General features: G+C 38.3%; 1 protein-coding gene across 6 annotated transcripts in view; it reads left to right on the top strand.

Moving 5' to 3' along the window:
* CDK17 (cyclin dependent kinase 17) overlaps positions 1–27,183 on the top strand; it is a 108,783-nt gene that overhangs the window by 47,283 nt on the left and 34,317 nt on the right. For 5 of the 6 annotated variants that reach the window (XM_027967633.2, XM_060413073.1, XM_042247100.1 and 2 more), the window contains 2 exons: positions 18,701–18,847; positions 24,047–24,211. In XM_027967633.2, coding sequence (XP_027823434.1) covers positions 18,730–18,847; positions 24,047–24,211 — 283 coding nt within the window. In that variant the 5' untranslated portion in view covers positions 18,701–18,729. Of the gene's footprint in view, positions 1–8,487; positions 8,639–18,700; positions 18,848–24,046; positions 24,212–27,183 lie in introns of all 6 variants that reach the window. The other variant, XM_042247101.1, reaches the window with a different exon arrangement.

The following is a 27,183-nucleotide window of genomic DNA, read 5'->3' as shown; positions in this document are numbered from 1 at the left end:
GGTTGGGAAGATCCCCTGGAGGAGGAAATGGCAACCCACTTCGGTATTCTTGCCTGGAGAATCCTGTGGACAGAGGAGCCTGGCAGGCTACAGTCTATGGAGGCGCAAGAGTCAGACATGACTGAGCGCAGCGCTCATGATTATGTGTCAGAACTTCTTTACATTTTTATGACACTGTAGTGTTCATTCCATTGTGTGTGTGTTTGTGGGTGTGTGTGTTTTTTTGTATGTATATATGTGTATATATACATGTTATCCATTCACTTGTTGAACACCTGTGTGTTTTTACCTTTTGTCTGTTATGATTAATACTGCTATTGACATTTATGGAAAAGTATCTGAGTCCCTGTTTTCAATTTTTGGGGGTATAACCCTAGAAATGGAATCATTGGTCATGCAGTTATGAGGAACCCCCAGACAGGTGTCCCAGTGGCTGCATATTTTAAACACCCAGCAGCAGCAGTATACAAGTGTTCAGTGTGTTCACATCCTCACCTGCTTGCCCTTCCTTCTTCCCTCCCATCCTCGCTTTCATAATAGCTGTTCTAGTAGGTGTTCTGTGGTATCCCACTGTGGTTTGATTTCCTTTTCTCTAATGAATAATAATGTTGAACATCTGCAATTTTGCTCAGATCCTTTTCCCATTCTTTAAAACTGTTTTTTGTTGTTGAGTTGAAGCTCTTTATATTTTTCGGATAGTAAACTCTTATCAGATACATGATTTACAGATATTTTCTCCCATCCTGCAGGTTGTCTTTTCACTCTCTTGATACTGTCTATAGATGCACAAGTTTTTAATTGTAATGTCTAATTTGTCATTTTTGTATATATATGAGTTTTCCAGTTTTCTTTGTTACTGATTTCCAATTTCATTTCATTGTGATCAGAAAATATACGTTGTATGATTTCAGTCTTTTAAAATGTATTAAGGTTTGTTTTGTGGTCTTACTGTTGTCTATCACAGAGAATGTTCTGTTTTCATTTGAGAACAGTGTGTATTCTCCTGTTGTTAGGAGGAGCATTCTATGTATGTCTGTTGAGTCTGTTACTCTAGGTATATAGTGTTGTTCAGTTCCTCTATTTATTCATCCTCTGTCTGATTCTTCTGTCCAGGGTTGAAAATGGAATATTGAAGTCTCCAATTACTATTGTAGAACTGTCTGATTCTCCTTTGAATTTTGTTAGTTTTTACTTAGTGTATTTTCAGCCTCTGTTGTTATATGAAGATGTTGTGATTGTTATGTCTTAATCTTTTATCATAGTGTTTTTGTGTTTTGTAACCTTTATGTCCAGAGGAGGCAATGGCACCCCACTCCAGTACTCTTGCTTGGAAAATCCCGTGGATGGAAGAGCCCGGTAGGCTGCAGTCCATAGGGTCACTAAGGGTTGGAGACGACTGAGCGACTTCACTTTCACTTTTCAGTTTCATACATTGGAGAAGGAAATGGCAACCCACTCCAGTGTTCTTGCCTGGAGAATCCCAGGGATGGGGGAGCCTGGTGGGCTGCCGTCTGTGGGGTTGCACAGAGTCGGACACGACTGAAGCGACTTAGCAGCAGTAGCAGCAACCTTTATTTCACTATTTTGTTCTATTTTTCTGACAAAAAATTTAGCTATTTCAGCTCTCTTTTGGTTACTGTTTTCATGGAATATCTTTATCCTTTTACTTTCAATCTTAGTATCTAAAATAAGCCTATTATAAACAGCACATAGATGGACCATATTTTAAAATCCATTCTGCCAACCTCTGCCTTTCCATTGAAGAGTTTAGTCTATTTACATTTAATGTAGCTTCCTTTGTAGCTCAGCTGGTAAAGAATCTGTCGGCAATGCAGGAGACCCCGGTTCGTTTTGTAGGTCAGAAAGATTCACTGGAGAAGGGATAAGGCTACCCACTCCAGTATTGGGCTTCCTTGGAGTTCAGTCAGTAAAGAATCTGCCTGCAGTACATGAGACCTGGATTTGATCCCTGGGTCGGGAAGATCCCCTGGAGAAGGAAATGGCAACCCACTCCAGTATTCTTGCCTGGAGAATCCCGTGGACAGAGGAGCCTGGCAGGCTACAGTCCATGGGGTTCTAAGAGTTGTATACGACTTAGAGACTAAACCACCACTGATAAGGAAGGATTTCTTCTGTTTAGCTACTTTTTTCTATATATCTTTGTCTCTTGTTCCTTCATTCCTCAGTTATTGCCCTGTTTTACACTTCCTTGATTTTTTTGTAGTTGATTTTCTTACTCTTTTCCTTTTTCCCTGTCCTGTGATATTTCTAAAAGTAATTTTTAAATTTTTGGTTGTGCAGGATGTGCTTGGGCCACTCTCTGGTCGAGCGCACAGGTTTCTCGTCCTGGTGGCTTCTCTTGCTGCATAGCGTGGGCTGTAGGCTGCAGTAGCTGTGCATGGGCTTAGTTGCTCCACAGCATGTGAGATCTTCCTGCAACAGGGATTGAATCAGTGTCCACTGCATTGCAAGGACAATCTTAACCACATCATAACCACAGGGCCACCAGGGAAGCCCTCGGTAATATTTTTAAGTTAATTTCTTAATGGGTACTTGGAAACTAGAGTTAACTTCTAATAACCTACCACTCTTGAGTAATACCAGCTTAACCTCAATAGTATATAAACACTCTGATATGTATAAATATATATTTATAAATAGTATATTAACTTCCCTGTCTATATATTATTGTCACAGATTACCTCTTTATACATTGTGTGCCCATTAGGTTTATGCTTACCATTTTTGTAAGTGTGTGTGTGTGCATTGTCCTTTAAATCATATAGGAAAGAGTGGGGGGAAGTGAAGCTACAAACCAAAAGTGCAATGATACTACCTTTTATAACTACGCATACTTAACCTCTACTGGTATTTCTTAGTTTTTATCGCTTTGAGTTACCATCGAATGTCCTTTCACTTCAACTTACAACTCTCCCATTAGCATTTCTTATAGGGCATATCTACTAATAATGAACCTCTTAAGCTTTTATCTGAAATGTCTATTGATCTTTCATTCTTGAAGAATAGTTTGCCAAATTAGAATTCTTGGTTGACCAATTGTTTTTCTTTTTTTTTTTCTTTTTCAGACTTTAAATACATTATTCTGAGTGCCAGCTGATCTTCATGTATTTTCTCATGCAACATCAATTGTTAATCTTATTGAGGGTTCCTTTGTTTGTGTCAAGTTGCTTCTCTCCAGGTGCTTTCAAATTTTTTTTAATTTTTTGTTTTTGGGTTTTGACACTTTGAATATAATGTGTCGCAGCGTGGATCTCTTTGAGTTTATCCTTGGAGTTTGTTGAGATTCTTGGATGTATATGTTCATGTTTGTCATCAGACTAGGGAACTTTCGATCTTTATTTCTTCACTTTTTTTTTTTTAACCCTCTTCTCTTTCTCTTCTCTCCTGTGACTGGTTTTGTGGCTCTGCTTGAGGATGTTCTGTAGGTCCCTCAGGCTCTATTCATTTCTCTTCTTTATTTTTTCTTTCTGTTCCTCAGACTAGTAAGTTTTACTTTCTTTCAAGTTCACTGATCTTTTCTTCTGTCTACTTAAGTCTCTCGTGAATTTTTCAGTTACTGTATTCTTAGCTCTAGAATCTACATTTTGCCATGCTAAGTTGCTTCAGTCATGTCCAACTCTTTGCGACCCCGTGGACTGTAGCCCACCAGGCTTCTCTGTCCATGGAATTCTCCAGGCAAGAATACTGGAGTGGGTTGACATGCCCTTCTCCAAGGGGATCTTCCTGACAATCAAACCCACATCTCTTAAGTCTCCTGCATTGGCAGGCAGGTTCTTTACCACTAGTGCCATCTGGGAACCCAGAATTTTATCATTGGTTGCTTTATAATATCTGTCTCTTTATTAATACTGTCTTTCCATATGTTGTTTTCTTGGTTTCCTTTAGTTCTTTGTTCTTAGCTTCCTTTAACTAGGAGCATATTTAGGGCAGTTTACTTAATACCTTTGGCTATTACAAATTCTGGTCTTCCTCAAGGTTTCTGTGAAATGCTTTTTTTCTTATAAATGGGCCATGCTTTCTTCTTGTTTGTGTGCTGTGTGATTTTTGTTGAGATCTGGACATTGTACTATAATGTGGTAATTGTAAATGAGATACTCCTACACCATGGCTGTGGGTGTTTCTTGGCTGTTGAGGTCTGCTCCCATCCATTTGTGACTTTGCCAAATTATTTTTGCAAATGTGTATTCCTGTGTGTGGTCACTGAAGTTTCTGTTCCATTATCTTTGCAGTCAGGTAGTGACTTGATGAAGATCTTCTTTAATACTTGGCTCAAGCAATAACAAAAAAACATTGCTGTCTTTTTAAACCTCCCAACAGATGCTGGTGTAGGCACACCTGGCAGTCCAAAAGGGCCTTAAGCGTGTCTACATCTGTGTCAGTCTGCCAAGGAGTTTGCCAGACTGACCATGCTCTAGGAATGCAGGTTGCATTGCAGCCGTCTCTGTCGTTGGAACCAGGCTGAGGAGTGAGCAGTGTTGACTGGTTGGCACATGTGGTTCTCCTGTCAGGATCAGCAGCTTGTCCCTTTAGCAGGCACTCCCCTGGTGGTTACATGGGTTCAGTCAAGTGACAGAGGTCTGAGATAGTTGGTTCTGGTCCTTTTCTCCCTTTGCTGGTAGGTTTTGCTGGGGTGGGGTGGGAGCAACCCCAAGAGCTTTCTGCAATGATATTTTGCATCTGAAGTGTCACAGTATTATATTGTCCCTCTAATGTGTGTTTGTGAGTAGACAAAAGTCTTTGGTAGGTGTCTTTTTCTTTTTTTCCTGGTTTGTGTGTTTGACTGCTCATACTTTCCTTTCTTTCTTTTTTTTTTTTAATTTTAGTTTTTTATTTTTTAAATTTTAAAATCTTTAATTCTTTTTTTTTTATTTTTTATTTTTTTTAGTTTTTTATTTTTTAAATTTTAAAATCTTTAATTCTTACATGCATTCCCAAACATGAACCCCCCTCCCACCTCCCTCCCCATAACATCTTTCTGGGTCATCCCCATGCACCAGCCCCAAGCATGCTGCATCCTGCGTCAGACATAGACTGGCGATTCAATTTAAAATCTTTAATTCTTACATGCATTCCCAAACATGAACCCCCCTCCCACCTCCCTCCCCATAACATCTTTCTGGGTCATCCCCATGCACCAGCCCCAAGCATGCTGCATCCTGCGTCAGACATAGACTGGCGATTCAATTCACATGATAGTATACATGTTAGAATGTCATTCTCCCAAATCATCCCACCCTCTCCCTCTCCCTCTGAGTCCAAAAGTCCGTTATACACATCTGTGTCTCTTTCCCTGTCTTGCATACAGGGTCGTCATTGCCATCTTCCTAAATTCCATATATATGTGTTAGTATACTGTATTGGTGTTTTTCTTTCTGGCTTACTTCACTCTGTATAATCGGCTCCAGTTTCATCCATCTCATCAGAACTGATTCAAATGAATTCTTTTTAACTGCTGACTGCTCATACTTTCAAATGAAAAGACTCAGTCTCATATTTGAACACATAAAAGATTAAGATACTTAAGTGGTGTGAAAAACCCATAGGCATGACTGAAATTTTATTTCAGTGGTCTGTCAATCTTTTGTACAAAACTTCGTGTTTTATATAAATAAGAAATTTTTATATCTAGTGAAAAATCTTCATTTTTAGTTATTCCTCTAAGTGTAGCTAGCCCAAGTGTCCTAGAAAGTGGTAGATATTTATTGTGATTTAATTATTGAGGAAAAACTATTAGAAAATTTGCTTACTGTCCACTCAGTGAATTTATTTCATTTACATGTTTAATAGAAAACCACAGTGACTGAAGAAAATGTTATAAAGAAGTAAATAAAGCTCTCTTGGAGAAGTCATATTAACTACTAGATATTTTGGAAAGATTGACAACAGCAGGGCTAAGTGAAAAAGTATTAGTTTGTCACTTCAATTTTGCATTAAAATTTTTTTTAAACAAATTTTATTTTTTGGCCTCACTGTGTGCCATATAGGATCCTAGTTCCCTGATCAGGGATCAAACCCATGCCCCCTGCCTTGGAAGCAGAGTCGTAGCCACTGGACTACCATGGAAGTCCCTCAGTCTTGGATTTTAATCCAAACTTTAAAATGCTTAATTTGTTCTGTATGTAAATTTAGCTTCTTTACCTAAAAGAAAGTCATAGCATTTTAAAAACAATTTTTAGCTTTTTCCTTGACTTTAACTACAGTTATTAGTAAGAAATTGTTTTAAGAATATTTCAAAGATATAAGCAGAGAATTGCCTCTCAAATCTTTTAATTAGGAAAAGTTTGGTTTAAAAGGTAAATTTGAGTACAAATTCTCTTTTTTATTGGAAATACCAAAAGGGCCACAAAATGACAGCATTTTTATGGGTAAATACTCATAGTGAAGGACCTAGTTGTGAGTTTTTATAGCTTTATACAGCTTAAAAACAGTAGCAACAGTAAAAAAGAAAGAAGTGGTTTCCCATTCGTATGGCAAAACTCAGTTGGTATTCCAGAATGGTTATCTGTATATTCTGTAAGTAAATGGAATATGGGCATACCTCAGAGTTCCTGTAGATTTGGTTCCAGACACTGCATTAAAGTGAGCCACACAGATTTTTTTCCCCCAGTGTATATAAAACTTATATTTACCCTATACTGTAGTCTTGTAAGCGTGCAATAGCATTATGTCTAAAAAATGAGTATGTACACCATAATTTAAAAGTACTGCTAAAAAATGCTATTAACCTGAGCCTTCAGTGAATTGTAATCTTTTTGCTGGAGGATGTCTGTTGACTGATGAGGGTTGTGGTTCTTAAAGGTTGGGGTGGCTGTGGCAAGTTTTTACTGTAACAACTGATGTGTCATGCTGGGGTCCAGCCCCGGTGGATCCAGGGAATTCGAAGCGGGGACGGCGTTGGCAAGGAAAAAACTTATTTATTTATTAATATAAGATTAGATTAGGAAGAAATAGTGTAGGAAAATTAAGTGGAGAAGAGAGGCTGAATAACTTGGTTTACGTGGAAAGCCAATAAAGTTCCAGACAAGGAGCGTGCACCATCTACGTTAGTCCATTTGAATATCGGAGAGTGCCCTGCCTTGGGCTCTCTCTTACGGATCTTAGAAGCCGGGACAAGTAAGTAGACATGGTGAGCCTCCACGACCCAGATGGGAATTCAGCCTGAAATTAGAGTAAAGAGGAGACATGGGGAAACCAGTCCTTCCAATGACTGGCCCGGCCTCTATTGTCTAGAAAAGGCCTTTCATACCTTTTTGATTGTACATAGAGATCAATGGGTAATACGAAGTTATGCAGCGTTAGCAGCCCAGACTCTTATCAAAACCAGGCTTTTCTCTTTGCATACCTAATTTTATATACAAGTCTTAGGTGATTTACATCATCTTCTGGCCAAAAGGGCCAATTAACATTTTACAGCCTTTTTTCTGATAAGGGTTTGTCAACCAGAAGACTTACTTGTGGTGTTCTTCTCAAAGTCTGGTGCCACTCTCAGAAAACACTAAATAAAGTTACATTCTTACATAGCAAAGATACAGCAATTTATAACAAGTGAAAGGAGTACAGTGATTTATAACAAAGGAAAGTAATTAACTCAAAAGTCTAGTGTTGCTAACATCAGAACTATTATATATCTTTTTCCATATCCCGTTTACATTGATTAACATCCTCCCAGGTGCCTAAAAGACAAAGAATATGGAGGTCTGGCAGCAATCATTAAGTCAACAGTGAAAACCCATCACCAATATGATTTTTAGCTCTTTGGAAAAGGCTCTGTATCTTTAAGATGCTTTAAGCTTTGTGCCTCTCGCGGTTGGGGGACTGTAAGCAATTCACAAGCTGTAAGAGGTCCAGGGGAACCTGTTAGGCAAGCTAGAGAGTGATCAGAGGGGGTTTAACTGAAACATCCCTTTCAAATGCAGAAGACTAAAGCCCTGAGTTAACTTTTTCCAGAGAGTGTCAGAAAAGTAGAAAAATACAATAAGGCAGGCAGATTCTTATTTTTTTGGGTACATGCTCAGGAAATACCAGGGGGAAAACCTGAGGTCTGATAAGCCTTGCCATCAGAGCTCTGCTGCATGACCTTGTCATGGGTGGAATTCCTCACGCTGGCTCCTGGCAGTGTCAATTGATTCTTCCTTTCATGACCTATTTCTCCATAGAATACAATGCTGTATGATAGCATTATTCCCACAGTAGAACTTCTTTCAAGATTGAACTCAGTCCTCTCAGACTCTTCTGCTCTTTTATCAACTAAGTTTATGTGGTATTCAAAATCATTTGTTGTTATTTCAACAATCTTCATAGCATCTTCACCAGGAGAAGATTTCTCTCAAGACCACTTTCTTTGCTCATCTTTAAGAAGCAGCTCCTCAACTGTTAAATCTTTTTATCGTGAGATTGCAGCAGTTCAGTCATATCTTTAGATTCCATTTTAATCCTACTTCTCTGCTATTTCTATCAAATCTGCAGTTTCATCCTCCACTGAAGTCTTCGACCTCCTCAGAGTCATCCATGAAGATTGGAATCAACTTCTGCCAGACCTCCTGTTAATATCTTGCCTTCTTCCCATGAATCAAGAATGTCTTTAATGATATCTGGAATGATGAATCCTTTCCGGAAGGTTTTAAATTTATTTTGTCTAGATCCGTCAGGGGAATCACTGTGTATAGCAGCTGTAGCTGTATTAAATATATTTAAGACATGAAAATCAAAATTACTCCTTGATCCATGGGCTGCAGAGTGGACGTTGTGTTAGCAGTCACGAAACATTCATCTCATTGTACATCTCCATTAGAGCTCTTGGGTGACCAGATGCATTGTCAGTGAGCAGTAATATGCTGCTGCTAAGTTGCTTCAGTCGTGTATGTCTCTGTGCGACCCCAGAGATGGCAGCCCACCAGGCTCCCCCATCCCTGCATCCTCCAGGCAAGAACACTGGAGTGGGTTGCCATTTCCTTCTCCAATGCATGAAAGTGAAAAGTGAAAGTGAAGTTGCTCAGTCGTGTCTGACTCTTTGCGACCCCATGGACTGCAGCCCACCAGGCTCCTCCGTCCATGGGATTTTCCATGGAGTGGGGTGCCATCGCCTTCTCCGGTGGTAATATGAAAGGAATTTTTTCTAAGCAGTAGGTCTCAAGAAGAGTAGGCTTAAAATACTCAGGAAACCTGTTGTAAACAGATGTGTTGTCATCCAGACTTTGTTGTTCCTTTTACAGAGCACATGCAGAGTAGTTTTGCATAATTCTTAAGGTGTCTAGGATTTTGGACTGGTAAATGAACATTGATTTCAGCTTAAAGTCACCAGCTGTGCTTGCCCCTAACAAGAGGGTCAGCCTGTTCTTAGAAACTTTGAGGCCAGGCATTGATTTCTCCTCCAGTGAAAATCCTAGATGGCATCTTCTTCCAGTAGAATGCCGTTCTGTCTACATTGAAAATCTGTTGTGTAGTGTGGCCACCTTCATTAATTATCTTAACTAGATATTCTAAATAACTTGCTACAGCTTCTATAGCAATACTTGCTGCTTTACCTTGTACCTTTCTGGAGATAGCATCTTTTCTTAAACTTCATGAACCAGCCTTTGCTAGAACTTTTCTACAGCTTCCTTACCTTCTTTCACCTTTATAGAATTAGAGAGAGTTAGGGCCTTGCTGTGGAGAAGGCAATGGCACCCCACTCCAGTACTCTTGCCTGGAAAATCCCATGGATGGAGGAGTCTGGGGTACAGTCTGGGGTACAGTCCATGGGGTCGCACAGAGTCAGACACGACTGAGCGACTTCACTTTCACTTTTCCCTTTCATACACTGGAGAAGGACATGGCAACCCACTCCAGTGTTCTTGCCTGGAGAATCCCAGGGATGGGGAGCCTGGTGGGCTGCCATCTGTGGGGTCGCACAGAGTCGGACACAACTGCAGCAACTTAGCAGCAGCAGCAGTAGCAGCAGGGCCTTGCTGTGATCTAGGCTTTAGCTTAAGGGAATGTGGCTGGCTTGATCTTCCATCCAGCCTACTAAAACTTTCTCCATATCAGAAGTAAGGCTGTTTTGATATCCTTTTTTTTTCTTCTTATTATGTATGTTTACTGAAGTATAGTTGACTTACAATATTTCAAGTGTACAGCAAGGTGATTTCAGTTATACACATATATTATTTTTGAGATTTTTTTCATTATAGGTTATTATAAGACATTGACTATAGTTCCCTGTGCTGTACAGTAAACCTTTGTTGCTTGTTGCATATTTATTTTTTTTAAATTAGAAATCCAGCATTCCATTCATACTAAGTCAAAGAAGAAATCAAAATGTCATAAATTTTTCAGTTAGGCAAAAATTCATACTTTTTTAAAGACATATATATATATCAGCAGAGACATTACTTTGCCAACAGAGGTCCATCTAGTCAAGGATATGGTTTTCCCAGTGGTCATGTATGGATGCGAGAGCTGAACTGTGAAGAAAGCTGAGCACTGAAGAATTGATGCTTTTGAACTGTGGTGTTGGAGAAGACTCTTGAGAGTCCCTTGGGCTGCAAGGAGATCCAACCAGTCCATTCTAAAGGGGATTGGTCCTGGGCATTCTTTGAAGCTGAAAGTCCAGTACTTGGGCCACCTCATGCGAAGAGTTGACTCATTGGAAAAGACTGATGCTAGGAGGGATTGGGGGCAGGAGAAGGGGATGACAGAGGATGAGATGGCTGGATGGCATCACCAACTCGATGGACGTGAGTCTGAGTGAACTCCGGGAGTTGGTGATGGACAGGGAGGCCTGGCGTGCTGCAATTCATGGGGTTGCAAAGAGTCGGACATGACTGAGCGACTGAACTAACTAAACAATTACAATAATACATCAAAAATCACTGATCACAGGTTACTACAACAAATATACTACCAATGAAAAAGTTTGAAATATTGTGAGAATTACCAAAATGGGACACAGAGACACAAAGTGAGCAAATTCCATTGGAAAATGGTACCAATAGACTTGCAGGTTGCTGCAAACCTTCCATTAATGTAAAAACAAAACAAAACCCACATTATCTGTTGTGCAGTGAGACAGAGTGCAATGAAAGAAGGTATGCCTGTAGTTATATTTTCAGGATTTAAAAGAAAAAAATAACCTGAAGAGTTTTCTTAATTGTACAGCAGGCAATCCCAGATCAAATTTAGACTCCGGTGATAAAGTAAGCCAACACATTACATATTTTAAGCACTTGTAGTTGGAAAGTGATTTTTCAACATTTTCATCTGCTTATGTGTATTTGGCGGAGGAAGGGAAAGAGGCACGGCTTATATGAAGTCATTCTGAGTATCATTTATTGCCCTTTTACCTTTAAATTTTTTTAATTAATTGATTTTTAATTAAAGGATAATTGCTTTATAGAATTTTGTTGTTTTCTGTCAAACCTCAACATGAATCAGTCATAGGTATACATATGTCCTCTCCTTCTTGAACCTCCCTTCCATTTTCTTCCCCATCCTACCCCTCTAGGTTGATAGAGAGCCCCTGTTTGAGTTCCCTGAGACATAGAGCAAATTCCCATTGACTATCTATTCTGCATATGGTAATATAAGTTTCCATGTTACTCTCCCCATACATCTCACCCTCTCCTCCCTTCTCTCCATGTCCATAAGTCTGTTCTCTGTCTGTCTCTCCACTGCTGCCCTGCAAGTAAATTCTTCGGTACCATCTTTCTAGAGTTTGTATTTATGCATTAGTATAGGTTATTTCTCTCTCTCTTTCTGACTGACTTCACTCTGTGTAATAGGCTCTAGCTTCATCCACCTCATCAGAACTGACTCGAATGTGTTCCTTTTTATGGCTGAGTAATATTCCATTGTGTATGTGTACCACAGTTCCTTCATCCATTTGCCTGTCAGTGGACACCTGGGTTGCTTCCATGTTCTAGCTATTGTAGATAGTACTGCAATGAACATTGGGGTACATGTGTCTTCTTCAGCCTTGCTTTCCTCAGGGTATATGCCTAGAAGTGGGATTGCTGGGTCATACGGTGGTTTTATTCCTAGTTTTTTAACGAATCTCCATACTGTCTTCCATAGTGGTTGTATCAATTTACATCCCCACCAACAGTGCAAGAGGGTTCCCTTTTCTTCACACCCTCTCCAACATTTATTGTTTGTAGACTTTTTGACAATGGCCTTTCTGACCGGTGGAGGTGTTAACTCATTGTAGTTTTGATTTGCATCTCTCTAATAATGAGTGATATTGAGCATCTTCTCATGTATTTGTTCTCTTCTTTGGAGAAATGTTTGTTTAGGTCTTTTTCCCACTTTCTGATTGGGTTGTTTTTCTCATACTGAGTTGTATAAGTTACTTGTATATTTTGGAAATTAATCCTTTGTCCATTGTTTCATTTACTGTTATTTTCTCCCATTCTGAGGGTTGTCTTTTCACCCTGCTTATAGTTTCCTTTGCTGTGCAAAAGCGTTTAAGTTAATCAGGTCCCAGTTGTGTCAGTTCAGTCCCTCAGTCATGTCCAACTCTTTGTGACCCAATGGACTGCAGCACGCCAGGCTTCCCTGTCCCTGTCCGCTTGTTTATTTACCTTTAAAATTTTGATCTAGCTATGGCAAAAAACTGGAGATCTTTTTGACAGCTAGAAAGGCATAAAAGTTGTTTTGGATTATACATGCACGCATATATTTGAATGGAATATAAATGTATTTATGTATTTGTATATTTGTGTTAAGTGCTGTGAGTGAAAAAAAGAAAGGAATAGATGGGGTCAGGAAAGAGCCCTCTAAAGAGTATCAGTAATGCTTAGGCTGAAATTTGATTTTTAAAATACTTGTTCAATAACAGTAATAATAATTTCAGTAACAGTTTGAAAATAATTGTTCTCTCTGTAGATGGGTCTTAAAAATATTAAAACCAAACAGTTGCAGAGTTTTTATTTAGGGTTTATTTTAAATCACAGCACATTTACTTCTAAGGTAAAAATAGTTTTTTCAGTGGCATGAATTAAATATAAAACTAAATATTCAAGCATTCACTCTAAATCACATTCTTACCATATCTTAATCTTCATAAAAGTGATGGTGTAATGATGCTAAAGCTGAAACTCCAATACTTGGAAGAGACCCTGATTCTGGGAGGGATTGGGTGCAGTAGGAGAAGGGGATGACAGAGGATGAGATGGCTGGATGGCAAAACCGACTCGATGGACATGAGTTTAAGTGAACTCCGGGAGTTGGTGATGGACAGGGAGGCCTGGTGTGCTGCAATTCATGGGGTTGCAAAGAGTTGGACACAACTGAGCGACTGAACTGAAATGAAAGATCCTCACAGTTCCAAATAAAAGTTTTTGCCAAAACAGAAAAAATGTTTTATCCCATTTCTTGAGAGTTTTGGTTTTAAGAAATCAGTAATTTAGCCCTGCTTTATTATAATATAGTAGTTAATGTAAATAGTAATTTTTACTTCACAAAAAGTGTTTTATTGTGGCATTGTATGTATTTTTGTCATCAGGCTAATGGGAAAAAAGTTGGTATGCACAACTCAACTTAGAGGTAATTAGAAATGTTGGTAAATCTTTAATTTGGGAGTATTTTTTCTTTAATAATGATATAGGCAGTGTTGATGAAATTCTTTAACATCCGTGTTTACTGATCATTGTGACTTAATTAAAAGGTTATGGTTACAGCATGGAAGATAAAAATAGGACCTTTTTGAGGTTGTGATGTGTTTTATTATGAAGTGTCTTTTCTCTTAATAATATGAATTGGAAATGTCTTTCTTAATCCTGACAGATTAGAAAATACATATAAAGTTCTTCTATAGACTAGAATTTTCTCCCCTCTTGATGGAAATGCCTACTATTCTAAGTTATAAACACAGAGTTTCTCTTACTATTTTGTTCAAAAAGCATTGTATGAAGAAAAAGTTAAGGCTTATGTGATTTTCCTCCATCCCCCTTTTTGGTACCCACTTAAAACTACCAAAATTTACTTAAAACTCTATATTGGCAGTATCCCAAGAGAAATACAATGCAAGCACCATACTGGATTTTTAAAGTATTTTGCAGGCATATTCAGTTAGTATAATTAGTTTTTGATATACATTTTATTTAACTAAATATATCTAGAATTGTAAAAAATCATTATGCATATAACGATTTTTTTTTCCACATTCTTTTAAACTACTAAGCCTTTAAAATCCAGTGTGTATTTTTTACTTATAGTACAAGGGAGTTTGGATTGTCTACTTTTCAAATGGTCAGAATGGATTGTTTCTGTGTTATGTGAATTAATTCCATAATAACACATCTGTTATAATTTTTTTAATCTTTATTGTCATCTAAAATAAGAGGCAGGTACATGGTCAGCAAATTTTCAGAAATGGTGTGTAAGATTCTCAAGTGGTAATGTTTGTATAATTAGACATTAGTAACCATGTGACTGGAAAAGGCGATGGCACCCCACTCCAGTACTCTTGTCTGGAAAATCCCATGGATGGAGGAGCCTGGTGGGCTGCAGTCCATGGGGTCGCTAAGAGTCAGACATGACTGAAGTGACTTAGCGACTTAGCAACCATGTGACTGTGTTTGAGAAAATTGGAGTCAAAATGTTGGTAATTGTGAGCGAGTAGCTCTTAGGGCTTTTTGTTTGGATACGCAGATTTCTTGAAGGAGTATGTGTTGATGGTTCCTAGGATACTCTCATGCTTGATAATTTGCAAAAGGGCATAGAGATTTTTAAAAAGCTGTTAAGCATATGATTATGTTTTATTAGAGGGAAAAAATACTTAAGATTAAAGTCAGCAAAGGGGAAAGGGTGTGTAGGGCAGAGTCCAAGAGAAACGAGGTATGAATTTCAGTTGTTCTCTCCTAGTGGAGTTGCATGACAGTGCTTCATTCTTCCCATTGTCTTGTGTGACAACGTGTCAGAGTGGTGCTAACCAGGGAAGCTTACCTGAATCTTGGTGTGCAGAGGTATTTTTAGGGGTCAGTTACATAAGCGTGGAAGTACCTACATGGCTGTCTTTAGTTACTCAGTCTCCAGTTTCCCTTATTCTTTCTCTCCCTAGAGGTCAAACTGACAGGCATGCAAAGATAGGGATTTACCATAATTTACATTGTTAATACAAATTATTGGGTGTGGCCCAAGATTTCAGGTATACAAAGAAATTTATCAGGCAGGATATTGCAGGAGTCAGAGTTTATCTTCCAGGAGCTAGTCTTAAGTGATCCCTCTTTGGAATGTGCAGAGTTTGACCCCCCCCTCCCAAACTTGCAGAATTAGCCCATTATTGCACAGGGTGATTCTGGAGCTTTAGAAAGGAAGGGTGTGTCTCTAGTATAAATTCCTAAAGAAACTAAAGGGTAGATGAGATTGGCAATAGCTCAATTCACCTTAGATACTATTGTTTTTTAAACAAATAGCGTGGATTACTGACCCTCAGGGTAGAGCTAAATGAAGACTGACTTTGAAAAGTAAAGAATCTAACATTTAGGACAGCTCTATAGTTACAGATTTCTTAATTGGAATCAATCTTTGAGTTTACTGACTGCCTCCTATAAATTCACCTTGTTTGTTAAAATATATATTATCTCCATCTAATCCGTATCTGAACTTCCATTACTGTCTATGATGAGAGGCATTAGTATCAAACCAAGGCTCCTTGGAAGAAAAGTTATGACCAACCTAGATAGCATATTGAAAAGCAGAGACATTACTTTGCCAACAAAGGTCCATCTAGTGAAGGCTATGGTTTTTCCAGTGGTCATGTATGGATGCGAGAGTTGGACTGTGAAGAAAGCTGAGCGCCGAAGAATTGATGCTTTTGAACTGTGGTGTTGGCGAAGACTCTTGAGAGTCCCTTGGACTGCGAGGAGATCCAACCAGTCCATTCTAAAGGAGATCAATCCTGGGTGTTCTTTGGAAGGAATGATGCTAAAGCTGAAGCTCCAGTACTTTGGCCACCTCATGCGAAGTGTTGACTCATTGGAAAAGACTGATGCTGGCAGGGATTGGGGACAGGAGGAGAAGGGGATGACAGAGGATGAGATGGCTGGATGGCATCACCGACTCGATGGGCGTGGGTTTGAGTGAACTCTGGGAGTTGGTGATGAACAGGGAGGCCTGGCGTGCTGCGATTCATGGGGTTGCAAAGAGTCGGACACGACTGAGCGACTGAACTGAACTGAAGGCTCCTTATCAAGGGCTTCCCTCATAGCTCAGTTGGCAAAGAATTTGCCTGCAATGTAGGAGACCCTGGTTCAATTCCTGGGTTGGGAAGATTCCCTGGAGAAGGAAATGGCAACCCACTCCAGTATTCTTGCCTGGAGAATCCCACAGACAGAGGAGCCTGGCAGGCTATAGTTCATAGGGTCGCGAGGGTCAGACAGGAGTTAGCAACTAAACCACCACTAAGGCTCCTTATTAGACTAGGGAAAAAGTATACTTTGAAGGCATTGTAGAGCTTCTGAGTCAGTCAAGACTTCAGGAGTAAAGATTCGAGAGAGAGAGAGATACTCTGTGCTGGGTTTCCTCTTGAAATATTTTCCGCCTCTTAAGCTCTTTGGGATAAGAAGATAAAATTGAGCAGTGTATGAGAGGTGAGCAAAATATGACTTGAGGGAGTTGAGTGGAGCTTTCAGTAGATTTTGTTGTTACTTTTGTCCTGGGTTTGCAGCTGGCATTGTTTGAAAGGCCACACTGTCGGAGTGGAAACAAAAGTAGGCCAGTCTTTACTGTATCTGAAACTCAGTCTCAAACCAGCTGTGTTCCTAATTGGACTGAGGTGGTCTGCTGTTACTCTGGAAGAGCAGGTGGAAAAAAACTAAATCCTGTCTCGAAGAAGAAAACATCATCCAGAGCTTCTACATTTTTTCCTAAGTATTTTCATGTAGTCATTCGCATACAATATGTAGTATTCTGTGTAGTATTCTGTAAAAAAATTACTATGCATGCAGTAGGACCAACAGAAGAAAACCAGCAGTCGAAACAGGTTATACAGATTATTCATAGGTTATGTAATTCTGGAGCTATAGCAAGAGCTTTAAAGTACTGTAACTAACCTAGTCATGAAAACAGACAGCATGGTGAAGAAGTTCACTGGAGAACTTGAATCTATAGAAAGGAATCAATTAAGAATAAAGGACTGAAAATAGAGTAGCTGAAATTAAGAACCCAATAGATCAGTTTAACTGTAGTTTAGACACAGCTGAAAAGAGGATTAGTCAACTGGAAGATAGTAGAAAATATTCAGCAACAGTAATTTATCTTTAAGAATGTAAAACAGAATTGGTGAAACATAATATTACTTACAAATTTGTATTTGATACCCCCCCCCCCAGCCTTTGAGCAGACAAAAATTATTCATTATAAATACCTTATGTAGCTTGTTTAGCACACTCAGCTACTTGGAGTGAAGTCCTGCAATGAAAAAGTAAGCAAAATACTTACCAATTCAGAATAGATATCCAGAGCTAGATGGTTAAACAGGTATTTTAACATATTAGTGTTAGAAGATTCTTACTTTTAGTTCAGGTAATGGTTTTAATATGCTTGGTAATCTGGTAAACTGGTTTAATTGCTAAGTCGTGGCCGACTCTTGTGACCCTATGGCTACCCTCTTGTAGCCTGCCAGGCTCCTCTGTCCATGGGATTCTCCAGGCAAGAATACTGGAGTGGGTTGCCATTTCCTTCTCCAACAGTTAAGACTGTAAATTAGGAAAGAAGCTATGGGTAAATAATTGAGGACTTGATTTTGGCAACCAGTACCTTGTTTAATCATATGTAAGACTCCACTATGAATTGTACCATTGGTATATGTACTACTAAGAAAAGAGAAAGCTGTCAGTTGTAGCTGACATTGCATTAATGTGATACGTCTTGATTTCAGAGATGTTAAAATGTGGGGGAAAAGGTAAATGATAATCTTAGTTTTAAATCTCAGTTATGTCATTGTTTGTTTTCAGTCAAGGAACTTCTTTGGGCCTATTTGCTTATTTGTGAAATTGGGATAGTATAGTCTACTCTTTAGAATTAGGAAGGCTAAATGAATTAAAAGATACGAATAGTCTTATGGAGTAGGCATTTTGAAACCTGTTAATTAGACTTTCATTTTTTTCTTTCTAAAATTTGGCATTGTTATGATAGTAGGAAGAGACTCCTGACAACTGATGGGATGGGGTGAGGGAACAGAACCCCAGTATATTGGCTAAATAAGAACTTAAGAAAATTTCTGCTGGTGCTGTTTAATAAATTGTCAGACTTCATTCTTTATTCTCTCCCTGCTTCATTGCTTTCACCTGTCTTATCTCCTCAGTTGTGTCTAAAGATATCACTGATTCCAATACGATGATTGATATTTATAATGATGGAACTAACACATCAAAATAATAATATATTTTCACTGAAGTGGCTTTTAAAGAGTTCATTTTAGGAAAATTTCTAATCCTTCTAAGTTTAATTGTGATGCTTAAAATCTGTCTTTAGTTTTGTAGAATTCTTGCTCTTCTGATGATGCTATATACATATGGCATTAATCAAAATGAATGGATATTTTTAAGGAAGAGGCTAGATTTTGTGATGTTTGATGCACATGAGAATTCTTACTTTATACGTATTTTGAAGATTCCCAGTAAACCCAGAAAAACATTGTTCTTGAGCAGTAAGATATTCATAGCTTTACTCTTGTGTTCATTCTGTTCTCTTCTTTCAGGATTTTTCAAGTCACATTCAGTTGATAGGATGAAAAAATTTAAGAGAAGGCTATCCCTCACGCTTCGAGGAAGCCAGACTATTGATGAATCATTGTCTGAATTGGCTGAGCAAATGACTATTGAAGAAAACAGCAGCAAAGATAATGGTAAATATTTGGGTGAGTGGGGTGGGAAGGAGAGATGCTTCTCCCTTGAATTGCTTTATAAATCCAATATATGTTTACTTTCCTGGTTAGTTCCTAATAGCTTCCTTTTGTTTATTTCTTTGCCCCCTTCCCTAGTTTAGTAACTTTCACTGGCTTACTGGAATGTTCCATTCTTAAACATTGTTACTCTACCTGGTCTCTAACACTGATGAATTCTATATCCTGTTTATCTTTCCATTTTTCAGTGGTTCTTGAATAACAATACTTCGTAATGTCCTAGATAAGTACCTACTTTTAAATTAACATTTAAATATTTTTGTTATAATTAAAGTTACTACAGCTTAGAAGTGCAGAGTAAGTTTGTGAAATTCCGGGGAATTCCCTGGCTGTCCAGTGGTTCAGACTTAGCACTTTCACTGCCAAGGTCTCGGGTTCCATCCCTGGTCAGGGAACTAAGATCCCACATGCTGCGTGGTGTGTCCAGGAAAAAAAGTTGGTGAAATTTCTGTTTGAGACCTCATCACAGATTCATAACATTATGTATGCATGTTGACTGTCCACACCGACCACAAGGTTTCTCACATGACTGAATCGTACTATTTTCTTATTTTATGTTGACCAAAGAATCTATCCATAGTATTGAGAGCTCTTATAGTAAGATAGGCATATAATATTCCACAAGTTTGGCAGTTCTCTTTATAGTGTAGTTAGTACACAGATGTTAATTTAAAATAAAAAGGATTTGTTAAATTGAATGCATTATAATGCAAAATCCTGATGAAATTATAGAATAAGGCTACATATTCAAAACTGAAATAGCCCTAGGGATGTCATAATAATAAGGAAGGAGCGTACAGGAGTGGCTGCCCGTGTGTCATAATGTGCAGATTCTCTGGAAAGCCTTCCGTGCCTCTGCCTGAAACTTTCCTGTTAGAGATTTGTGGCAGTGGGTGGAATCATGAATTTCTGTACCCCCTCTGGCTGAAATGTAAATATCCTTGTGAGAGAGGGAAAGATAAAATGAAAAGCACTCTGGATGTTAAGTTAAAAGTTATGGATTGGAATTTGAAATATACATTTATATACTTAATAGTTGCATGACTCTGGGTAAGTAATTTATCGTACCCAAGCTTCAGTTTATACTGTTTTCTTCAGAGTGTAGTTACTTTACTCAAGGTTATCTGGCTCATAATACAGAAACATAGATGAGTTGGGTAGAAAATTTAATAATTTGGGTATAATTTACTTACATGTAGGAGGGAAATATCTTACATTTGAGATTTGAATCAAATCTCAAAGCTGATATTATTATGTCTTCTACTCCTCTTGCCAGGAGAAAAATCCTTAAATCTCTCTGATCTCCTTGAATTCTTGATATTAATTAAGCCCTGTATGTTCATTCTTGGCCTCCATGAGTATTGCTAGCTATCTGCCAGTGATACTCAGAAGTAAAGTAGGCACAGAATACTCTTCATGGATGGTTTCTAGGACACATTCTTGATAGGAATTTGACTGCAAGACAAAATAAATCTTTTAAAAAAAAGTGTGAGTCAAAGAAAATGTAGATACTTTTTGGAGAGTTAATTAATATTTTTGATTCATGACATATTTTCTGGAATACTTTGGTATTAACTGTCTTAAAACATGCTTAATTTATAGTGAATGGTGAAATATTTTAAAAAATTTTGAAGTAAAATAGTTTATTAAAATTTACTTTTATTCTAATAGTAATATTAAAATTAGTAAAGAAGAGAAAAATAGAAACTACTCAGTTTCCTCTGTAAATTTCTGGAATTACTTGAAGTAATACTTGAAGGTGTCATAATAGACATTGATTCCTCTTCAGTTGCAGAGATTGCTGGTAGCATAGGCTATCTCTGAATTATAATCTGTTATTGTTTATTCCCTGTGTATAAAGAACATGGGACAGTTTTCACAAAGATTCAGTATCTTTTTGGTCATCTATCAAAGCTTGATAGCTGGTTCCAACATACTCTTTCTTAATGGAATTTATCTTAGAGGGTAAAAAGCTCCTAAGATCAGTAACACATACCAGTCTATCTGAGTATGGTTTAACAAACGAGAAGAGAGAGACTGTACTTTTAAAATGATCTCCTCACATGCTATATAACCAGTTTGTGAAACAAGTGGTCTTTGTCTAACCATATAGAGGCAATGCTAACTTGAGGAGGAAGAATATAGTTTATAAATTTCCTAAGTAAACTACCTTTGAACCAGTTTTTGATCTCTTGTCTCTTATTCAGTCACTTGTACCAACAGAATACTCTCACTCTTGCATTATATGTAGGCAAGTGACTCGTGCATACCCTAGAATAAAGCGAATGAGTGAGTTCACATAAATGGAGATACTACTATAAAAATCTTAGGAGAATTATGATGCATATGATAACTTTAGCATAATGCCTTAAAGATTTCCACTACTTTTAAAGATATAGAATATTATTATCCTCCTGAACTGTCTAGTTAATTGCTGTCATAATCTTGAAATATTTGAGTAATTGACCTCATCTAGTCCCATGACTCAGCTACTGTGTACATGCTGACTACACCTAAATTTGTCTCTCTAGTCAGGATTTTTGTCTGGATTTTTAGATTCATTTCCAAATGCTTATTTGGCTTCTTCACATAGATGTTTAATAAGAATCTTAAACTTAATGTGACCAGACCACAAATCCTGATTTCCTTCCCCCCAAATCATCCTCTTCTCCAGCTTTCCTCTCTTAACCTAAATCACTTAAAGCTAAAAATCCAGGAATTATTCTTGATTCTTTTCTCTCTTTTAGTTTTCTGTTCTCCATTTCTCCCCTCCTCTACCATTGTAGTTTCCTATATATTTACTACATACACAGCTTTCAAAAACTATTAATGATAGTCATTTGTATACTAGTAAGTTGAGCTTTTGAACTGTGGTGTTGGAGAAGACTCTTGAGAGTCCCTTGGACTTCAAGGAAATCCAGCCAGTCCATTCTGAAGGAGATCAGCCCTGGGATTTCTTTTGGAAGGAATGATGCTAAAGCTGAAACTCCAGTACTTTGGCCACCTCATGCGAAGAGTTGACTCATTGGAAAAGACTCTGATGCTGGGAGGGATTGAGGGCAGGAGAAGAAGGGGACGACAGAGGATGAGATGGCTGGATGGTATCACTGACTCGATGGACATGAATCTGAGTGAACTCCGGGAGTTGGTGATGGACAGGGAGGCCTGGCGTGCTGCGATTCATGGGGTCACAGAGAGTCGGACACGACTGAGCGACTGAACTGAAGTGAAATACGTTTTTGCCGCCATTCATTATTAAGTCATTGTTCATTTTGCTCTGCTTAAGTTAGGATCCCCAGTCTTTGATCAGCTAGCTACCGTCAGGGAATGTACATCCAGGCATGGGCCTGGACCGATGTTCGGCATTACTAGTAATGCACTTCCCCTACCTCTGATGCTGCTGGTGCTGCTAAGTCGCTTCAGTCGTGTCCGACTCTGTGGGACCCCAGAGACGGCAGCCCACCAGGCTCCCCCGTCCCTGGGATTCTCCAGGCAAGAACACTGAAGTGGGTTGCCATTTCCTTCTCCAATGCATGAAAGTGAAAAGTGAAAGTGAAGTCGCTCAGTCGTGTCCGACTCTTAGTGACCCCATGGACTGCAGCCTACCAGGCTCCTCCGTCCGTAGGATTTTCTAGGCAAGAGTACTGGAGTGGGGTGCCATTGCCTTCCACGCCCCTACCTCTAGTCTGGTGTTTTATCCAGAGTAGATGACCTAGGCCTGTGGGGTCCTTAAGGATTGTTTTGTCCCATCCTCCATCTCTCTCCCTCCCTTCAGACAGCCATTATTAGTAGAGGCAGAGACCAAGTGGCCTTCTTGGCTCATTTTTCCCAAGCGCATGCCTTGGTCTTGTTCTGTGGTTCTGAGCTACCTGCTCTTTTTAAGTGTTATATTTTTGTAATGTTTCTGCATGGTTATAGGTCTGTGATTTTTTTTTTCTTTTTAAATTATTGAAAAATTCTAGATTGGGGGTAATTTCAGAACGTCTATATTGATACGTACTTAAGTACTTCTGTTTTATTTACTAACTTGACGTACTTTTTTGAATGTCTAGCAAACAGGGATATAGTTATTTCAGGCCAGGATTATGTCTTTTATATTCTGCTGCTGCTGCTAAGGTTGCTTCAGTCGTGTCCAACTCTGCGACCCCAGAGACGGCAGCCCACCAGGCTCCCTCATCCCTGGGATTCTCCAGGCAAGGACACTGGAGTGGGTTGCCATTTCCTTCTCCAATGCATGAAAGTGAAAAGTGAAAGTGAAGTTACTCAGTCGTGTCCTACTCTTAGCGACCCCATGGACTGCAGCCTACCAGGCTCCTCTGTCCACGGGACTTTCCAGGCAAGAGTACTGGAGTGGGTGCCATTGCCTTCTCTGCTTTTATATCCTACAGCATTTCTAATCATAAGGCATATATGAGGTAGTCAGTAGATGTTAGGAGAATTATGGAAACAATTTTGAGATGTATTAAACAGATCAGAAACCTGTGGGCTATACTAGTAGCTTTGTGATTGCTCACCACTTTCAATTGTATTAAAAATAGAGGGGTGGGACTCAGGAGAGGGGGGACATATATATATATATACACGAGCACACACACACACACACACACACTTATGGCTGACTCATATTGTATGGCAGAAACCAATATAACATTATAAAGCAACTGTCCTCCATTTGAGGCTTCCTTTGTAGCTCAGTCGGTCAAGAATTTGCCTGCAGTGCAGGAGACCTGGGTTCAATCCCTGGGTTGGGAAGATCCCCTGGAGAAGGAAATGGCAACCCACTCCAGTATCCTTGCCTGGAAAATCTCACGGACAGAGGAGCCTGGTGGGCTGCAGTCCATGGGGTCGCAAAGAGTCAGGCACAACTGAGCAACTAACACTTACTTAACCTCCAATTAAAAAGTAAATTTTTAAAAGTAGATCTTTAAGTTACTGAATCAGTTCCAAATAGTATTTTCTGTAAGTATTTTTTGTAGAAATTATTTTAATTCTAGTACTTTATATGCATAGCCAAGGAAATGAAGTTAAATGTAATGATCTCTATCATAATCTCTTGTTTCCTTTTTTGCCTTCTCAATCCTTCTCCTGTCATCCTGGATCTTGGCTATTAATGGAATGATTTTTGGATACTGTGAACTGCAGAGCCTATCGTGAAGAATGGCAGGCCTCCAACCTCGCACAGTATGCACTCCTTCCTCCACCAGTACACAGGGTCCTTTAAGAAGCCCCCATTGCGGAGACCACATAGCGTTATTGGAGGAAGCCTTGGTTCCTTCATGGCAATGCCCAGAAATGGAAGCAGATTAGGTAATGTATCTGTTTTTGTTTTTTTTTTTCTGACTGTGGGTTATGTCCATAGCTTGGTTTCCCCTGTATGCTAGTCTGCCCACCTTTATTATCTAGTTTTTTCTTGTAAGGTAACAATCAAGGGAATAGGAGAGAGAGCAGAAAACTGGAAGGTTCTGGAGAGGCGGTAGTGCTGACACTAAGGAGGAGTAATGTTTGAAAACCTGTTCACCGGAAAGAAAATGGAGCCCGGAAGAGGCAGATGGGAAATTTCAAGATGGATAGCAGTTTGACATGGTGCTTAATTTGGGGTCATACCTCAGTAACTCTAGATTATCACTTTTTGATAGCTAAGTTCAATAATTAGTATATATGATTATTACCTGAGTTGTTATTCTTGTCTCTGTGTCATTTTAAATATCTAAGAAAAATATATGTCTGCAAGTTTCTGTTTATTTCTCTGGTCTTTTTTTTAATGCTTTCTTATCATGTTTTGTTTTTTAAATAATTTTAAATTATTTTATAGGCTTATGACATAATTATATTTACTGAAGTTTCTGAAGGTTTTATTCTGCTTCTTTCTTTATCTACTTAATCTTGCCATGGTATCAACCCACAGATTATTTTCTTATGTGTTCTGTTAATTTTGGGAGGATGAGCTTGTCTACAGAGGTTTTTGTCTGTGTCTCAGACTGGTTCATGAGAGATGATTGTTAAAATTTCAGAAATTTTGCAAGCTGATTGTTAATCATAGCCATTATTAAACTTAAATTATATAAACTTACAATTAAGTAAATCAAATTAAAAACATAGGTAATAAATAGCCAAAATCATTATTTCCTAATTATTGTACTACAGTTAACTGTCGCCTACGCTTTGGGGATATTTCCCCTGTATCTGTACACTCAAAAATACTAATGTCATGGTATTCGTATTACCCAACTAGGTGTTCAGTGATACCATACTAGTAGCTTGAGGTTTGGCCACAAAGGGAGTATTTACCCTCACAGAAATTGGAAAACACTTCAGATCAGGGCTTAATTTATTAGTTTTCTTGATTGTCTATACTAGGGGTTGGCAAACTTTTTCTATAAAGGTTCAGCCAGTAAAAATTTTTTCAAATTTTGTGGGCCATATATGGTCCATTGCATAATCTTTTTAAAATAATCCAAAAGGATGCCAAAACCATTTTTAGCTCAGGGCCATACAAAAACAGGTCATATATGCTGATCCTTGGTCTAAACTTAAAGTGATGTTGAAAATGTTAGTAATGCAGATTAAATTTGAAAGTGGGTTATGTCTGTCTGTAGCTCTTAACATTGTGAATTACACAAAAATTGAGCCATTTGAGAAGTAATTTCTTAAGTAAGTTATTCTATTACTTAAGAATTACTACCTGATTCAGAAAAGAAGTTGCTCATACTGGTGATGAATGAAGTCTTGATATAAGGCTTCATTGCTTCACTCTTTCTTTATTGATGGAAGTGAAAATACCAACTGGTATTCATGTTAGGACTAGCTTGTTAGTGACATGAGGTGTTTCTTGGTTGAGTCAGATGCTACCAAGTATTTACTCATAGTCTGAAATTGATAAAACTCCTTTGTAGTCTTCATGTGGGAGAGCAGATTTCTGTTCTTAAGTCTACCTTTTACTGAAGATGTAGCTCTTCTGAGACTCACCTGCCTTTCTACAGAAAGCTCTCATTTTCAAGTGGGACACCCAAGGTTTCATCCTTTATTTCAGTGTGGTGGCTAAATCCAAGCACAGTCTTACCAAGATAAGAAACCCCTCCCAAGAAAGTGACAGTCAATTTTTGCATAACAACTTTGGACCTTCAGTTCTCTCTTTGTCTCTGCTTCCTGGGTATTAAGCATGCAGTCAGGCAAACTCAGCTATACATTTTAAAGTATATTCAACATTTTCTTGAGGAAGATTTGTGGATTTTCAGAGGACATGATTAAATTACCTTTAACATGTATAAAGAATGGTAGAAAAGAATGCTTGGTCTCAGATGTCTTAAATATCATCAGATTAGAAATCAGTCACCCAGTACATTGACTTCTACTGCCAAATTAATTTTTTGTTCAGTATAAAATTTCTCCAGAAATATGTCATTAAACTATATTCTTAAATTACATATTGGTCTATTAAAAACCATTATTTTTGCAGTTTCTTATAGTGTGAATAAGAATTTTCTCAACGTGTTACCAATACAAAATACAGAAATGTATGAAACCTAAGACTGATTTGATGAGACCCTTGAGTTCAGTTTTTTTGTTAAATAGTCTCATATTTTTGTAAGTAAATAACTAGAAGTTCAAATTTGTAGTTTTGAAGTACTTATTTATTTTACATGGTGATATTTCATACAACATTTCATTTGAAAGAAAAGGTCCAGTTGTCTGGTCCATCCTTTGATTTTTTCCTTTTCTTTTTTAGTAAGTGTTTAAATGAGTGGAGTATTTGTTGAGTTACTTACTAAACAAATTTAGTTCGGTTCTAGGAATAGAAAAGCGAATAAGTCAGATTCTGCCCCCAGGGGATCTCATAGCTTGATATAAAATCACATGAACCAAAAACTGCTCTTCAACACAGTTGGTGTGCTAGGTGTGGGCACAGTGTTAATTTGTGTCTGAGAGTAGAAAAGGCCTGATATGACATATGAGCATACTGTTGAAGAAGGGATTCACCACATTGATAAAATGAAGAAATAATCTCTTACAGATAAGAAAAAACAAAAAACTTGCTAAAGCACTTAGGTATGGAAGAACATGATACTTTTGGGGGAATGAATAATTCTGTGGAGAGGACCCATGCAAAGAGATGTGTTTGAGATCTAACATTTGTTTCTGGTGGGCTACTCTTGCTAGATGAATTAGAAGGTGATTGACAAATGTAAATATAAGAGCAGGTATAAAAGTGTACAAGTTTATTTTTAATATTCCCCAAAGGAATTAATCTCCCTACCCTCTACTCCCATTTAACTTTTACT

Source organism: Ovis aries, chromosome 3 (genome assembly GCF_016772045.2).
Source record: "Ovis aries strain OAR_USU_Benz2616 breed Rambouillet chromosome 3, ARS-UI_Ramb_v3.0, whole genome shotgun sequence".
Taxonomy (NCBI): Eukaryota; Metazoa; Chordata; class Mammalia; order Artiodactyla; family Bovidae; genus Ovis; species Ovis aries.
The sequence above is the reverse complement of the archived record's forward strand: the minus strand, read 5'-3'. Positions and strand labels throughout refer to the sequence as shown.